General features: G+C 37.7%; 2 protein-coding genes across 2 annotated transcripts in view; both read left to right on the top strand.

The window, feature by feature from the left end:
• Positions 1-1498, top strand: part of LOC109924503 (general transcription factor 3C polypeptide 3-like) — a 14649-nt gene extending 13151 nt beyond the window's left edge. The window contains exon 6 of the mRNA XM_048598728.1: positions 1364-1498. Coding sequence (XP_048454685.1) covers positions 1364-1498 — 135 coding nt within the window. The remainder of the gene's footprint in view (positions 1-1363) is intronic.
• Positions 1499-1522: 24 nt separating this feature from the next.
• The window catches only part of LOC109920949 (post-GPI attachment to proteins inositol deacylase 1), a 59679-nt gene continuing 48575 nt past the window's right edge, over positions 1523-12626 (top strand). The window contains exons 1-3 of the mRNA XM_048598727.1: positions 1523-1639; positions 6717-6888; positions 10268-10428. Of these exons, the coding sequence (XP_048454684.1) occupies positions 1523-1639; positions 6717-6888; positions 10268-10428 (450 nt within the window). The remainder of the gene's footprint in view (positions 1640-6716; positions 6889-10267; positions 10429-12626) is intronic.

Raw genomic sequence — 12626 nt, 5'->3', positions numbered from 1 at the left:
GACTCCATGAAGTCTCATGGCATTGGGTCAGATGTGGATGGGAAACCTCCCGCTGGTTACCACATGCTAGCCCCCTTTCATCTGATACATCAGTACTCCTCCATATTGAACACCATTTGGAGGAAGTACTGAGGGTGGGAAGAGTGCAGAATGTCCTCTGGGGGTAGGGATCATCAGTGTCTTTCACCAAGAATAGTTTGGCAACACCACTACCGATTGTGTTGGTCAAGTCCTAAAGGACAAAGCCATTAGTCTGGGTCTGCAGCATTTGGTGAGAATAAAATATACTTGATCTTGTCCTCACCAATCTGCTTGCTACAGATGCAGCTGTCCATGACAGTATCAATAAGAGTGACAGCACATGGTTCTTGTGGAGACAAAGTTCTGTGTTCATATTGTGGATATCGTCCTTGTGTCGTGTGGCATTATCACCGTGCTAAATGGGATAAATTTTGAACAGACCTAGCAACTCAGGACTGGGCATCCCTGAAGTACTGTGGGCCATTAGCAGCACAATTGCACTCGAACATGATCTGCGACCTAATTGCCCAGCTTAGTCCTCATTTTAACATTATTATCAACCTGAGGAATCAATCCTAACTCAATAAAAAGTAAAGGAGGGCATACCAGGAGCAAAGATGATGTGGCACCTGAAACTACAGCATAGAATTACTTGAATGCTAAACAGCATAAGCAGTGAGTGATAAACAGAGCTAAGCAATTCTACAATGAACTGTTTAGATCTAAGCTGTGCAATCCTGCCACATCCAGTGTTAATAGCGGTGCACAGTTAAATGACTTGCTGCAGGAGGATAACTCCCCAAATATTCCCCACTCAGCAATGGGGGAGTTCAGCACAACAGGGCAAAAAAAAGAGGCTGAAGCATTTGCGACTATTTTCATACATAAATGCTGAGTGGATGCTTCATTTTGGCCTTCTACAGAGGTACCCAGCATCACAAATGCTTGTATTGGCCAGTTCAGTTCACTCCATGTGATATTAAAAACTGAAGGCACTGGATACTACACAGGCTGTGGGCCCTTTCAATTCTTCAATAATAGTGCTGAAGACTTGTGCTCCGGAACTTGCTTAGCCCTTAGTCAAGTTGTTCCTGTACATTTGCAACACTGGGATCTGGCACCCGACAAAGTGGAAAATTGCTCAGATGTGTTCAGTCCACAAAAAAAGGACAAATCCATCCTGACTAATAACTGCCCCATCAATTTACTCTCAGTCATCAGTAAATTGATGATGGTGGTCATCAAAAATATTGTTGTGCAGCACTTGGTTAGCAATAATGTGCACACTGACACTCAGGGCCACTCAGCTCTTGACCTGATTATAGCCTTTTTTCAAATATAGACAAACGAGGTGAACTCTAGAGGAGAGGTGACAGTGACTGTCCTTGATATCAAAGCCATATTTAACCATGTCTGTCATCAAGAACCTAGCAAAATTCGTGTCAGTGGAAATTGGATGGAAACACTGTGCTGCTAGGAGTCATACCTAACACAAGGCAAGATGATTGTAGCTATAGGATGTCAGTCATCTCAGCAGCAGGCGTTCTTCATTGTTGCATCCTCTGTCCAACCATCTTCAACTCTTTCATCGATGACCTTTGCTCTATTAGGATCAGATGTAGGGATGTTTGCTGATGATTGTATAGTATTCAGTACTATTCATGATGCTTGAGATATTGAAGCAGGTATTGATATCCAGGCCTGAAGACAGAAGTGGCAAGTAACATGTGTCACACAAGTGTCCAAGTAATGGCCATCTCCAAAAAGAGAGAATCTGATCATCGCCTCTTGAACTTCAATGGCATTAGCATCACTGACTACCTACCTACTATCAATATCCTGGGGATTATCATTGCCCAAAAACTGAACTGGACTTGCCGTATAAATACTGCAGCTACAAGAACAGGTCAGAGGCTCGAAATTCTGCAGTGAGTAACTCCCCTCGGTGCTTCCCAAAGCCTTTCCACCGTATGCAAGCCGTAAGTCAGGAATATGAAGGAACACACCACACTTGCCTGGATGAGTGCAACTCCAACAACGCTCAAGAAGCTTGACATTTCCTCAGTTGGTCAAAACAATACATAATAATTGGGGAATGTTAAACTTAAGTATGACATGCCTGAATTGCACTCATTTTCTGAGTTACGTAGGCTCTAGTTGGCACATCTTAAAACTTTTTTTCATACCAAATAATATTCAATTTGTTATGAAAATATGTACACCAGTTAAGCTGTTGAAAGCTCATGTCATTTTTTTGAAGTAATTTTCAGAGATTTAAATTCAAGTTATTCATGGGTGGAGGACTGGGCACTTTGCTAAGCTTATTTTTTTCTGATTAACACAGTCTTTGGCTGGATTAGTAAAATTAAAGCAGTTTACTGCTTTTTAATGCATCAGAGCATTCTTTTTAATGGCATGAAAGAAACAGTCGTGTTTTATTATGTTGCCTATTATTACTTCGCATTTGATCATGAAAGATTTCATGTTTCTGATTACAAAAATTAATTTTAGCAGAAACCTGGAGCTGAAAAGAACCACCACAATCTCAGGTGCATTTTAAGCTTAGTATCCAAATTAAAATCTCTACCCCTCAGGTTTTCTCAATTGATTGAGATGGCTCATTTAAAATAATTTTCCTGTATTCTTAATACTGATTCACCAACAAATCTTCCTTATGTTGTCCCATGTAATTTGTAGGATATTGCTAATACTAACTTTGTTTCTTTTGCATTAGAAGTGTTCTATTGAAGTAGTAAGTTTTGTAATTTTATATTGCATAAGATCAACTTTTTACTCATTTGCTTGATCATAATTTTACCAAAACTACAATGGTCTTTGCTTTGCTTGTGACAGCTAATCTGTTTGTTGTAGTTGTGTACTACAAAATAGTGAACTCTGGGCCTCTCAGGTTGTAATTAATTAGCTTAATTGAAGTTGATTTCTCCAAGCTAGAATAATGTACATACATGTGACATTGAAAGTACAGCATGTGCCACATATCTAGGCTTCAGATGATGTGATAATTTTGCTGGCTGTGGGCTATTCCACTTACCAGCCACTCCAGAAAACATGGCTGTCTACTTTTGATTGTTTGACTAAACAGTGTTGTTGCCACTGAAAGGTCTTGTGATACATACAAAAATTGGGAGAGCAAACAGCCTGACATAGTCATAATCAAGGAGTCAAACCTAATGTTTCACATCACATTGCATGCCTTACATTTGGATGTTACCATCACCATTCCTGGGACATATCCTTTTCCACCAGAAGGACAAATCCACCAGAAGTAATTGCCCAGTGGTATATAGTCAGGAGGGAGTTGCCCTGGAAGTGCTTAACATTGACTCTAGATTCCACAAAGTCTCAGTTTATTGTGAACAGTGTCTGTCTCATCTGGTTGACATGAGCCTTAGCTGAATCTAAAACTCTAGTATATGATTCATGCTTTTCACTTCCAAATGCTTCATTGAATGCGATCATGTTTTGATCACTATTTCATAAATGATCATACATAATGAGGTTACGAATTAAACCCGGCTTAATTACTCATTACTAAATCCAATTTTCCTTGTCCACTTGCTGCATCTAGGACACATTGCTATAGGAAACTTTCCTGGAGATACTCTAGAACTTCCCTACCTTTCTGACATGTACTTGTCTGTTTCACCCAATCTACGTTAAAATTAAAATCCCCCAATAATACTATGCTGGCTTTGGTATGCACTTGCCTAATTTCTGCATTTATACAATCTAGCACTTAAGAGTTGCTACTAGGAGATCTGTACACAACACTTATTAGAGATTTAGATCCTTTACTGCTCCTTAGTTCCACCCATGTGGTCTCAACTGAATGCTTTGCCCCTAATTGTATCCTCCCTTGCCATTGAAGCAATTTTGTTCCTAACCAGTAAGGCTAATGCACCTCCTCTGCCATTTTCCCTGTCTGACCTATAAACCCTACAACCCGGTACATCCTGTAGCCACGTCTCAGTCCAATTTGAATTTCTGCTTGCACCTCATTTATTTAATTCCTTATGCTCCGGGCATTCGTGTACAGAGCTCTTATTTGGACCACACACTGTAACCTGTCCTTGAACATTGATGCTTTATTCACCTGTTTATTATTTCTGTCTTCTGGTTTAATCAACACATTATAATTTTGCCATTCCCTGCCAAACCTGAAGTAGGGTTCCTATCTGTTTTTTTATTCTCTGTCCTGATATTGATTTTGAAACTGTATTGATTTCCCCTGAGCTCCCTCCACATCCCCACCCCCTACATTGATCATTGCTAATCCTTGTGGAAAAGAAATAATGTCTTCACATTGAGGACACGTTTTAGTTTTATGAGATGCTGCACCATTGCATGGACGATTAAGCATCTAATGGAGGAGGTTGTGTAAATATCCCATTGACCAGAAACTAAACTAGTCTACCCATACAAATACTCTGACTACAGCAACAGTTCACAGACTAGGAATTCTCAGCGTTGAGTACTTATGGGCAGCACAGTAGCTCATTGGTTAGCACTGCTGCCTCAGCACCTGGGACCCGGGCTTGATTCCATCCTCAGGTGACTGTCTGTGTAGAGTTTGCACATTCTCCTTGTGTCTGTGTGGGTTTCCTCTGCATGATAGTTTCCTTCCACAGTTCAAAGATGTGCAGGTTAGGTGGATTGGCAAAGCTAAATTGCCCATAGTTTCCAGGGATGTGCAGGTAAGTGGATTAGCCATGGAAAATGCAGGACTACAGGAGCAGGGTAGGCGGTTGGGTCTGGGTGGGATGATCTTCAGAGGATCGGTATGAACTTGATGGACAAGTGGCCTACTTATACATTATAGGGATTCTCTCATTCTATCTTACCTCCTGTCTCTCCAATATCTGTCCACCATCTGCAAGGCACAAGTTAGGAGAGTTCTGGAATGCTCTCCATTTGCCAGGATGTATGCACCTCCAAGAACACGCAAGAAGTTTGACACCACTCAGAACAAAGCATCCCACTTAATTTGAACCTTATCTGCCACCTTCATTGTTCACTTCCAACACCAGTGTGCATCATTGATAAATACAACGAATTAAGTGACCAAACCTGCAGCCTTAACCATATAGAAGGACAAGAGCAGCAGATGCATAAAAACTAGCATCTGAAATTTCCTCTGTAAATCAGACATCATCCCAACTTTGGACTATATCATCATTCCTTCACTGTCATAGTGTCAAACACCTGGAGCTCCCTTCCTAATAGCACATTACGTGTCCCTGTACCTCAGAGACTACAGTAGTTAAAGAAGGCAGCCCATCATCTTCTCCTTCTCTTAGCGGTCGGCAATGAATAATGACCAAGCCAGTGATGCATACATCCCACGGACAAATTTTGCAAAAAGGAAGAATTTTAGAAAAATTACTCGCAAACAGAAAGAAGCCAGTTATTTCCTGACATGTTTCATATCTATATGTAACAAGGAAAGGAACTTTGCAGATTTAATCTAGAAAATCTTGCGCAACAATAATTAACCTGTAATTATCAGAAGGCCTATTTAGATCATGTCCCAATGGGGGATGCCCAAGCAATGTCCACAATAGACTGCCTTAATTTTGCAGCTAAGTATGATATCCGTGTTGCAAACTTCAGTCTCTTCAGGAGCAATACTTTAAATAGTTGTAATCTGTTTACTAAAACAAAAACTCAGTATATTGCAGTGTTACACGTGCAAAGCAGTTATAAAAAGCTGCAGCCCAAAACTACACAATCTAATCAGTAAGGTTTCTGACTTTCCAGCTAAATAGATTGTCTGTGTTTATCTTGTATGCAAAATTTCTGTCTTTAAAATGCAGAAACCAGTTTAAATCTAATTGCTGTATAACAGTAGAATAATAAATTGTGTTCATACGTTAACAAAGAGCATGTCGTCTGGTTTATCATGAGCAGTGCCACCAAAGATTGCTAATATACATAAAACAATAATGCATGTGCAGTGCCACATTTTAAATGTTCTTGTGCAAATGTCAACAGACTTTGTTTATTGACCCAGATTTCCCTTGTGCCAATCAAGAAACATTTTACCTATATTTCTAATTTTCCACTTCTTTCCCCTTCATTACACCACTCTTACACGTTCCTCATGAGCACCATCAGAGGAAATCCACCAGTTCCCATGCAAATATGTAGCAGAATATTTAAAGAATGTGAGTAATCAGAAATGAGTGTGTAAACAACAATCTTCAGAGATCAAAATATGTGTACTTCTCTTTTCTTGTTGGCTTGACAGGGAATTAATTGCATTTGCATTTCTCCAATTTCAGCCTTGTTTTAAACTTTCAAAAATCAAGAGGCCACTAGTAAGATAGTTACAATCAGCAATATTGGGCAATTTCTGAGCAGTAACTCCTCCTCTACATGTAAGGTGACCATCTTTAGGTGATGTTACTGTTCAAACAAACTTCAAAGTTTTATGTGGGTTGGTTCTTTTAATGGCTGTTGTTATCACAATCCCAGCTTTCCAGAAAGTTGACTTACAAAAATATACATTTCACATATTAACTTGTGCCTCACCACTTGTTGAAACCATGAAATGTCCAATTTCCATCACGCTAGAATGTGCTTCATCTATTTAATGTCATCATTTCCAGCTTTCTCAAAAACATTTACTCAAAATATTTACTAGTAATTTAATTTTGGTCTGTTTGTATCCATAGGATCAAAAAGATGCACCCTGCAGTGTTGCTATTGTGGGCCATTCAATGGGTGGCATTGTTGCTAGAGCACTATTCACTTTACCAAACTTCAAACCAGCACTGATAAGTCTTATTATTACCCAAGCTACACCTCATGTTGCACCAGTCCTACCAGTGGACAGCTATCTCATAGGTATGTCCAGCATATGTCATTCATAAAGTTTTTGCTGTTTCACATTCATTTCGTTTATTCCAGGGTTCCCCTGCAACAAATGTGGGCATGGAGGATTTATTGAATCGGTTTCCCTTTGATTGTCTTACTAAGTAAAGAGATATGTTGTCGAAGCTTTCTATCTTTTCTTATCTGGACAGAATTGCAAGAATATCAGTTGTCAAAGGGCATAACAATTTATACTCCATTGTTGCTGATTGGTTGACAGTTTGACTCTGATTGGTCAAGGCATTGTCACGGAGAATGCACCAGGGAACTAATAACTGCTAAACTTTCAATTAAATTCAAGCCAGGCAAGTCAGCCCTGCTTATCACAATATAAATGAGTACTGTGCTACTTGATTTTGGTGCTAATATGATGCCAGGAATGGAGGCTGTACATCTCAGTGATTGATTGATCATATGCAACAACATGTCTCTTGGGCTGTAACTCCGTTTCACAGAGAAGATAGACTTTTCAGTTTAGCTGGATTGGCTCTGCTCTGGATTTCTCAGAGCATCAGTCTTAGCTGCACCAAGCAATATTGTTTTTCGGCTTCCTGACCTCCACTCTCAACTTGCTTGAACTATCGGCTCTACCCGTGCTTTCTGTTATCCCTAACACCACAGAGTTAATGACAGCAGTTTAGCTGCAGAGAGCCTCTATCCTTGTTCCTGATTAAAACTGGCTGGTTCTTGCCTGCTATTCTCTTACCCTTGAACTGGCCTGAATAACCTATTTAAAAGTCCTTCAAAAAGCCTCACCATTGTTCCTAGGGAGGATCAAATGTAAAAACTATTTTGATATTTTGTGCCTTGAATGATACAACATCCCCACATATGCCAGATTTTACAGCATGTAGGAATCCAAAACAAAATGGATTTTATAGCATACTTGAGATTTGGTATTCTTGCAGTTGTTTCTTGATGACTGCAAGCTGAAAATCTTTGACAGCGCAACTCAATTTTCAGCTGTACACAAGTTCCGTTCTACCAAGTGACAATTTACTTTTGTTTGGTTACAACATTATTTATATTATGTATTCATGATGTACAAACAATAATAGACATAGTGAATTTGAGTCAGTTATACCAAATGATTGGAGTTGTGCTAACTTGCTGTATCGGCACTTGACAGTTACCTGGTTTAGATGGGGTGGATTAAACATGCTACAGATGCTAGACTTGCAGTATGTCTGGAATCTGCTTTGGATATCTCAACTAATAGCTGGCTAGTAGCCAAAAGTAGATTTTGAGGAATATTTCCTATATTAACTTGAGGCAGCAAGTTAATTCCTTTGACTAATTTGTCCTTGGTGCTACTTCAATGTCCCCATTGGCTGCATGACAGTAAATTGTTTTGTTACGTGTTCAGAGCAATATTTTGTAAACTTCGATTGGTGAAATGAAAGAAGTGGTAAAAGCAGAAGCAAAGTGAGATAGAAATGGTAGTTTCAATAATCCTGAATTGTTATTCTGTATGCAAATAAATGACAATATGGAAAAATATGTTAATGATTCCATTATTTTCAGCAGTTTTGTTGTTGTGATTTCCCTCCTAGATAATCAAGAAAAACAAATGCGCAAAAATAGAAGATAAATGCTACAATGGAAAATGAGCCACTGTTCCTTTTAGTAAAAACAAAACAGTCTTCTACGCATTTACATAGCTTATGCCAGTCAAATTTGTTTAATTAGTGCTAGCACCCACATTTATACAGAATGATAAATATAGATAAAATATGTAGACAAATGTGCTTTCAGACTGTTTATAAACCCAATTCTATGTATTCTCTGGTCTTGAACCTGTAAAACAATACATTCAGGCCAGTTATTGTTGAAAGTAGCAATGCTACGTGGCTGCAGGATTAAAGAAAACAATTTGTAATGTTGAGTAAGAAGTTAGAGAAAGGGAACACTTGTGGATTTTGACTGAATAGGATATAGAGTACAGAGTAAGGATGTGATGTACAGCAGGTAACAAGGAAGAGCGTGTATTGACAAAAGTTCAAGTCTGCTGAATGGTCCATATTGGTTCAGTGAATTATCTTCAAAATGTAGTTCAATCATGACACTTTTACATCTGAGTCTAAGGTTCAAGCTCCATTCCTGAAAATGGACTCATTGTGTAGACTGACCCTTCAGTGCAGTAGCAAGAGAGTGTGGCAGTAGCAGAGGTGTACAGGTAAAATGAAACATTAAACTGAGGCCCAGTCTGCCCACAGATTGGGTCCTTTAATGAAATCGAATCCTCCATCCCCAGAGTTTACAACATCAAAAGTATCTGAATAGACTATATCTACAGGTATTGTGTAGCAGAAACAATATGTCCAAGTTAACCAATATTAGCACATAGAATCCTAAATTAAGATTTCTAGGATGTAGTTATCTGTTTGTGGAATTAAGTATGAGGCAGTGACCTTTTGATGTATGCGTATGAATTCTTACCGGAAACAATTTTGGATTATAATATTAAGCACCATATTGCAGAGTATATGGCAAATTAAAGATAGTCAATTCACTTATATATAGAGTGACTAATCTATTATAATATTCCAAACTATCTCCTTAAAAGGAGCATCAACTATAGGGTCAATCAAAGATGGATGTAACATGACAATTTTACTTTAAATTTACACACATTTTTTTCAGTAAACCTTAAGAAATTGAATATTCAAACAAAGTTATTAAGATTACACTTAAAAGCCAGAATAATTTCCTAAGAGGACAAAAGGTCTTCATCTCAGTTTTCTTTAAGAGGAGATTATATCCAAATTAGGAGCAGGCATAGGCCACTTGGCCCTTCGAGCCAAAGAAGAGATCCGTAATGACCTTTTCATGAGCTCTAGCTTTGCCTACAAGTCTGCTGAGTAGTTTTTTTTTAATCAAATCCTTTTTAGATGTCCATGCACACCCTATCAACTCCATTTATCTGATCCAGAAATCTAATCAGGTTAGTTAAGTATTTTTTTTTAAACAAATACAAGCTGGCTTTCCTTACTTACCCTGCATTTGTCTGAAATTATCACCTCTGAAAGCTTCCCTGTCACGAAGGTTAAACTGGCTGATCTCTAGTTGTTTGGTGGAGGGAAGTTTGTTTTGCTGATTTGTAGAATTTGCTATTTTGTGTGTCTAATGTTGTTTCAATGTCTGTTTTGTGTTTTATTATGCATTAAATGTAGAACCAATGTTGAGCCTTGGATGTCACATTTCACTGACTATCTAACATGCTGCTTTTTTCAAAGGTAGTACTGTTCCTATAAAAGCCTAAGGTATGGTATCATGTAACCTTGTTAAGGAAAAATGTAGTATCAAGTGTTTTAAATAGACATTTAATTAACTAAACTATTTATTCTTGTAGACTTTTACACTACTGTGAACAATTACTGGATTCTCAAGGAAAAAGACTTAAGAAATATCACTATTCTCTCAATGGGCGGTGGTTTCCGTGATTACCAAGTCCGCTCTGGTCTAACCGTTGTGCCAAGTCTGGGCCTTTACAATAATACTCTAAATGTTGTGGTAATGTACATGGTTTTTATTTAAAATTCTATGTTGGTTGCTGTTGGTAACAGTAATGTGTTCATATTGACACTCTTTGTCTGAGCAATCCTCTTACAACAATCTAGTTTACATTAACAATGCTACATTGACTTATAGGGAAAAAGCAAATCTTGAGTACCAGTCAGTATTCTTACTGTTACTTTGGATTTCAGTTCTGCACTCATTTAAGTGTGCTTTTTCTTAAAGTTAGATGTTGCCTTGCTGCAAACATGAAATGAATCCACGTTTATGTATGTGTCTATTACTTCAAGCACAATATTTGCATAAATGTGAAATTAATCTAACAATATAACAATAAACTTAGATTTCTACATAAAAACCGAAAGAACTGCGGATGTAGATTTCTACATCTTTGGGCTTTTCTGAGCATATTTTTCTAATAATTGTGAGCAATAGCAGTCTTTGTCAGGGAAACAGAAGAGATTTACACCTGCATAAAATATTTGAATAGTTAGTTAATAATACTTTGGAGATAACTGAAGAATCTGAGGATGAGTGAATTTATGTTGCTGTTTCTCCTTTCATTGTCCTCAAATAATGTTGTCTTGTGGAAAATATAGTATACTGTAGAGTTCAGTATTAGGTCTAGTCATCAATTGTCCTTTTCCAACCCATTGAAAATAAGTTATTGGCAAATTCTGCATATTTCTAGCATTGTGTTCTGTGCTTGACTTAACAAGTATTTATAAACTTTCCATGTTAGAAGTTCTCCTTATGACATCTATTCTTGTAGATTTTCCATGTTACTTTGGCATAGTCCCCAACTGAATTTCACTGATTTATCATAGACTGGCCGGTTGGAAGAGTTGATCTTAATGGCTTTCATTTTACAAATCCAGTGCATTTACTGAATTTTGTTTCTATTGATCAAATTTTTACTTTATGTATATAACAATTATTAAATTCTTTTTCTATGTTCTTGAAATTAGTTGTGATGTAATTTTGAGACTTGCAACTTCCCTGTCAAAGAACAGAAACAAAAAGAATTCCTGGTTTGTTATTGATGAGGTAAAATACAAAGAAATTTATTCATAAGAGTGTGATAGGATTTTTAAAAAGATTATTCATCCATGCAAAGTGGGTATTGCTGGCTAGACCATCATTCATTGCCTATTCCTTAATTGCCCAGAGGACATTCCAGAATCAACCACATTGCTGTTAGTCTGGAGTCACATATAGGCCGTACCAAGTAAGGATAGCAGGTTTCCTTCCTCAAGTGACATTAGTGAACTGCATGGGTTTTTACGACAGTCAACAATGGTTACATTGATACCATTAGACTTGCTTTTTATACCAGATTTTTACTGAATTGAAATTTTACCATTTGTTATTGTGGGATTTGAACCCGTGTTTCCAGAACGTGAGCCTTGGATTTTGAATTACTATGCTGCTATCTCCCTCTGCCCTAAATATATATACAAGCAGAAATTAGGGCATCATTAAAAAAAGAATTGGAGTAGAATGTAAGCGAATATAGAGAAAGGAAATGGGAAAATGGGATTAGTGTCTGTGACTGTTGTTGAAGAGCTAACAGTTTCTGTACTGTATCTTGTTATGATAATACAATTAACTATTTTAGCTGTGATCAACTGAAGGTACTGTTGTCTGACAGGAGGTAATTTCATTTTAACATCTGGAAACTTGAGAAAGAATGTGAAGGCTTGCACATTCTAAATGGCGTGCTTGGGGTTTTGACACAAATCATAAGTTCCATTATCTTAACTACGTGAGATACACAAATTTCTTTGAAGCATCTGAGATCTGTTCCTTCCTACATGTTAGGATTGTTTTTTACTCATGGAGAGCGCTCAGTCTGCTAGCAATGGCACTTTTTTGTAGTCTGAAGGTGTCTGGACTGAAAATACAAAAAGTAGTTTGTTCCATTGGAAGCTAGAATAGTCTTTCAGCTTCACACAGTACTTTTAAGAAAGGATACTAAGAATCTGAAAAAAATTCGAAGCTGTTCTGGGTAGGGCTGTATGATCCAAGCAAATGCACAGTCACCATTACTTCCGCATCCTTCCAAAAGTATATTGATTGTAATGGAAGATTGAAGGGAGACTCTTCAAATTTATTTTGTCTGCAAAAAGTAAAGTAATGCATTCTTGAATCATATTGATTTCTGACTGCCAATAAGTTGTTTTAGAGTAAAGACT

The sequence above is a fragment of the Rhincodon typus genome, chromosome 7 (assembly GCF_021869965.1).
Source record: "Rhincodon typus isolate 14 chromosome 7, sRhiTyp1.1, whole genome shotgun sequence".
Lineage (NCBI taxonomy): Eukaryota > Metazoa > Chordata > Chondrichthyes > Orectolobiformes > Rhincodontidae > Rhincodon > Rhincodon typus.
This window is presented reverse-complemented; position numbering and strand designations above follow the sequence as displayed.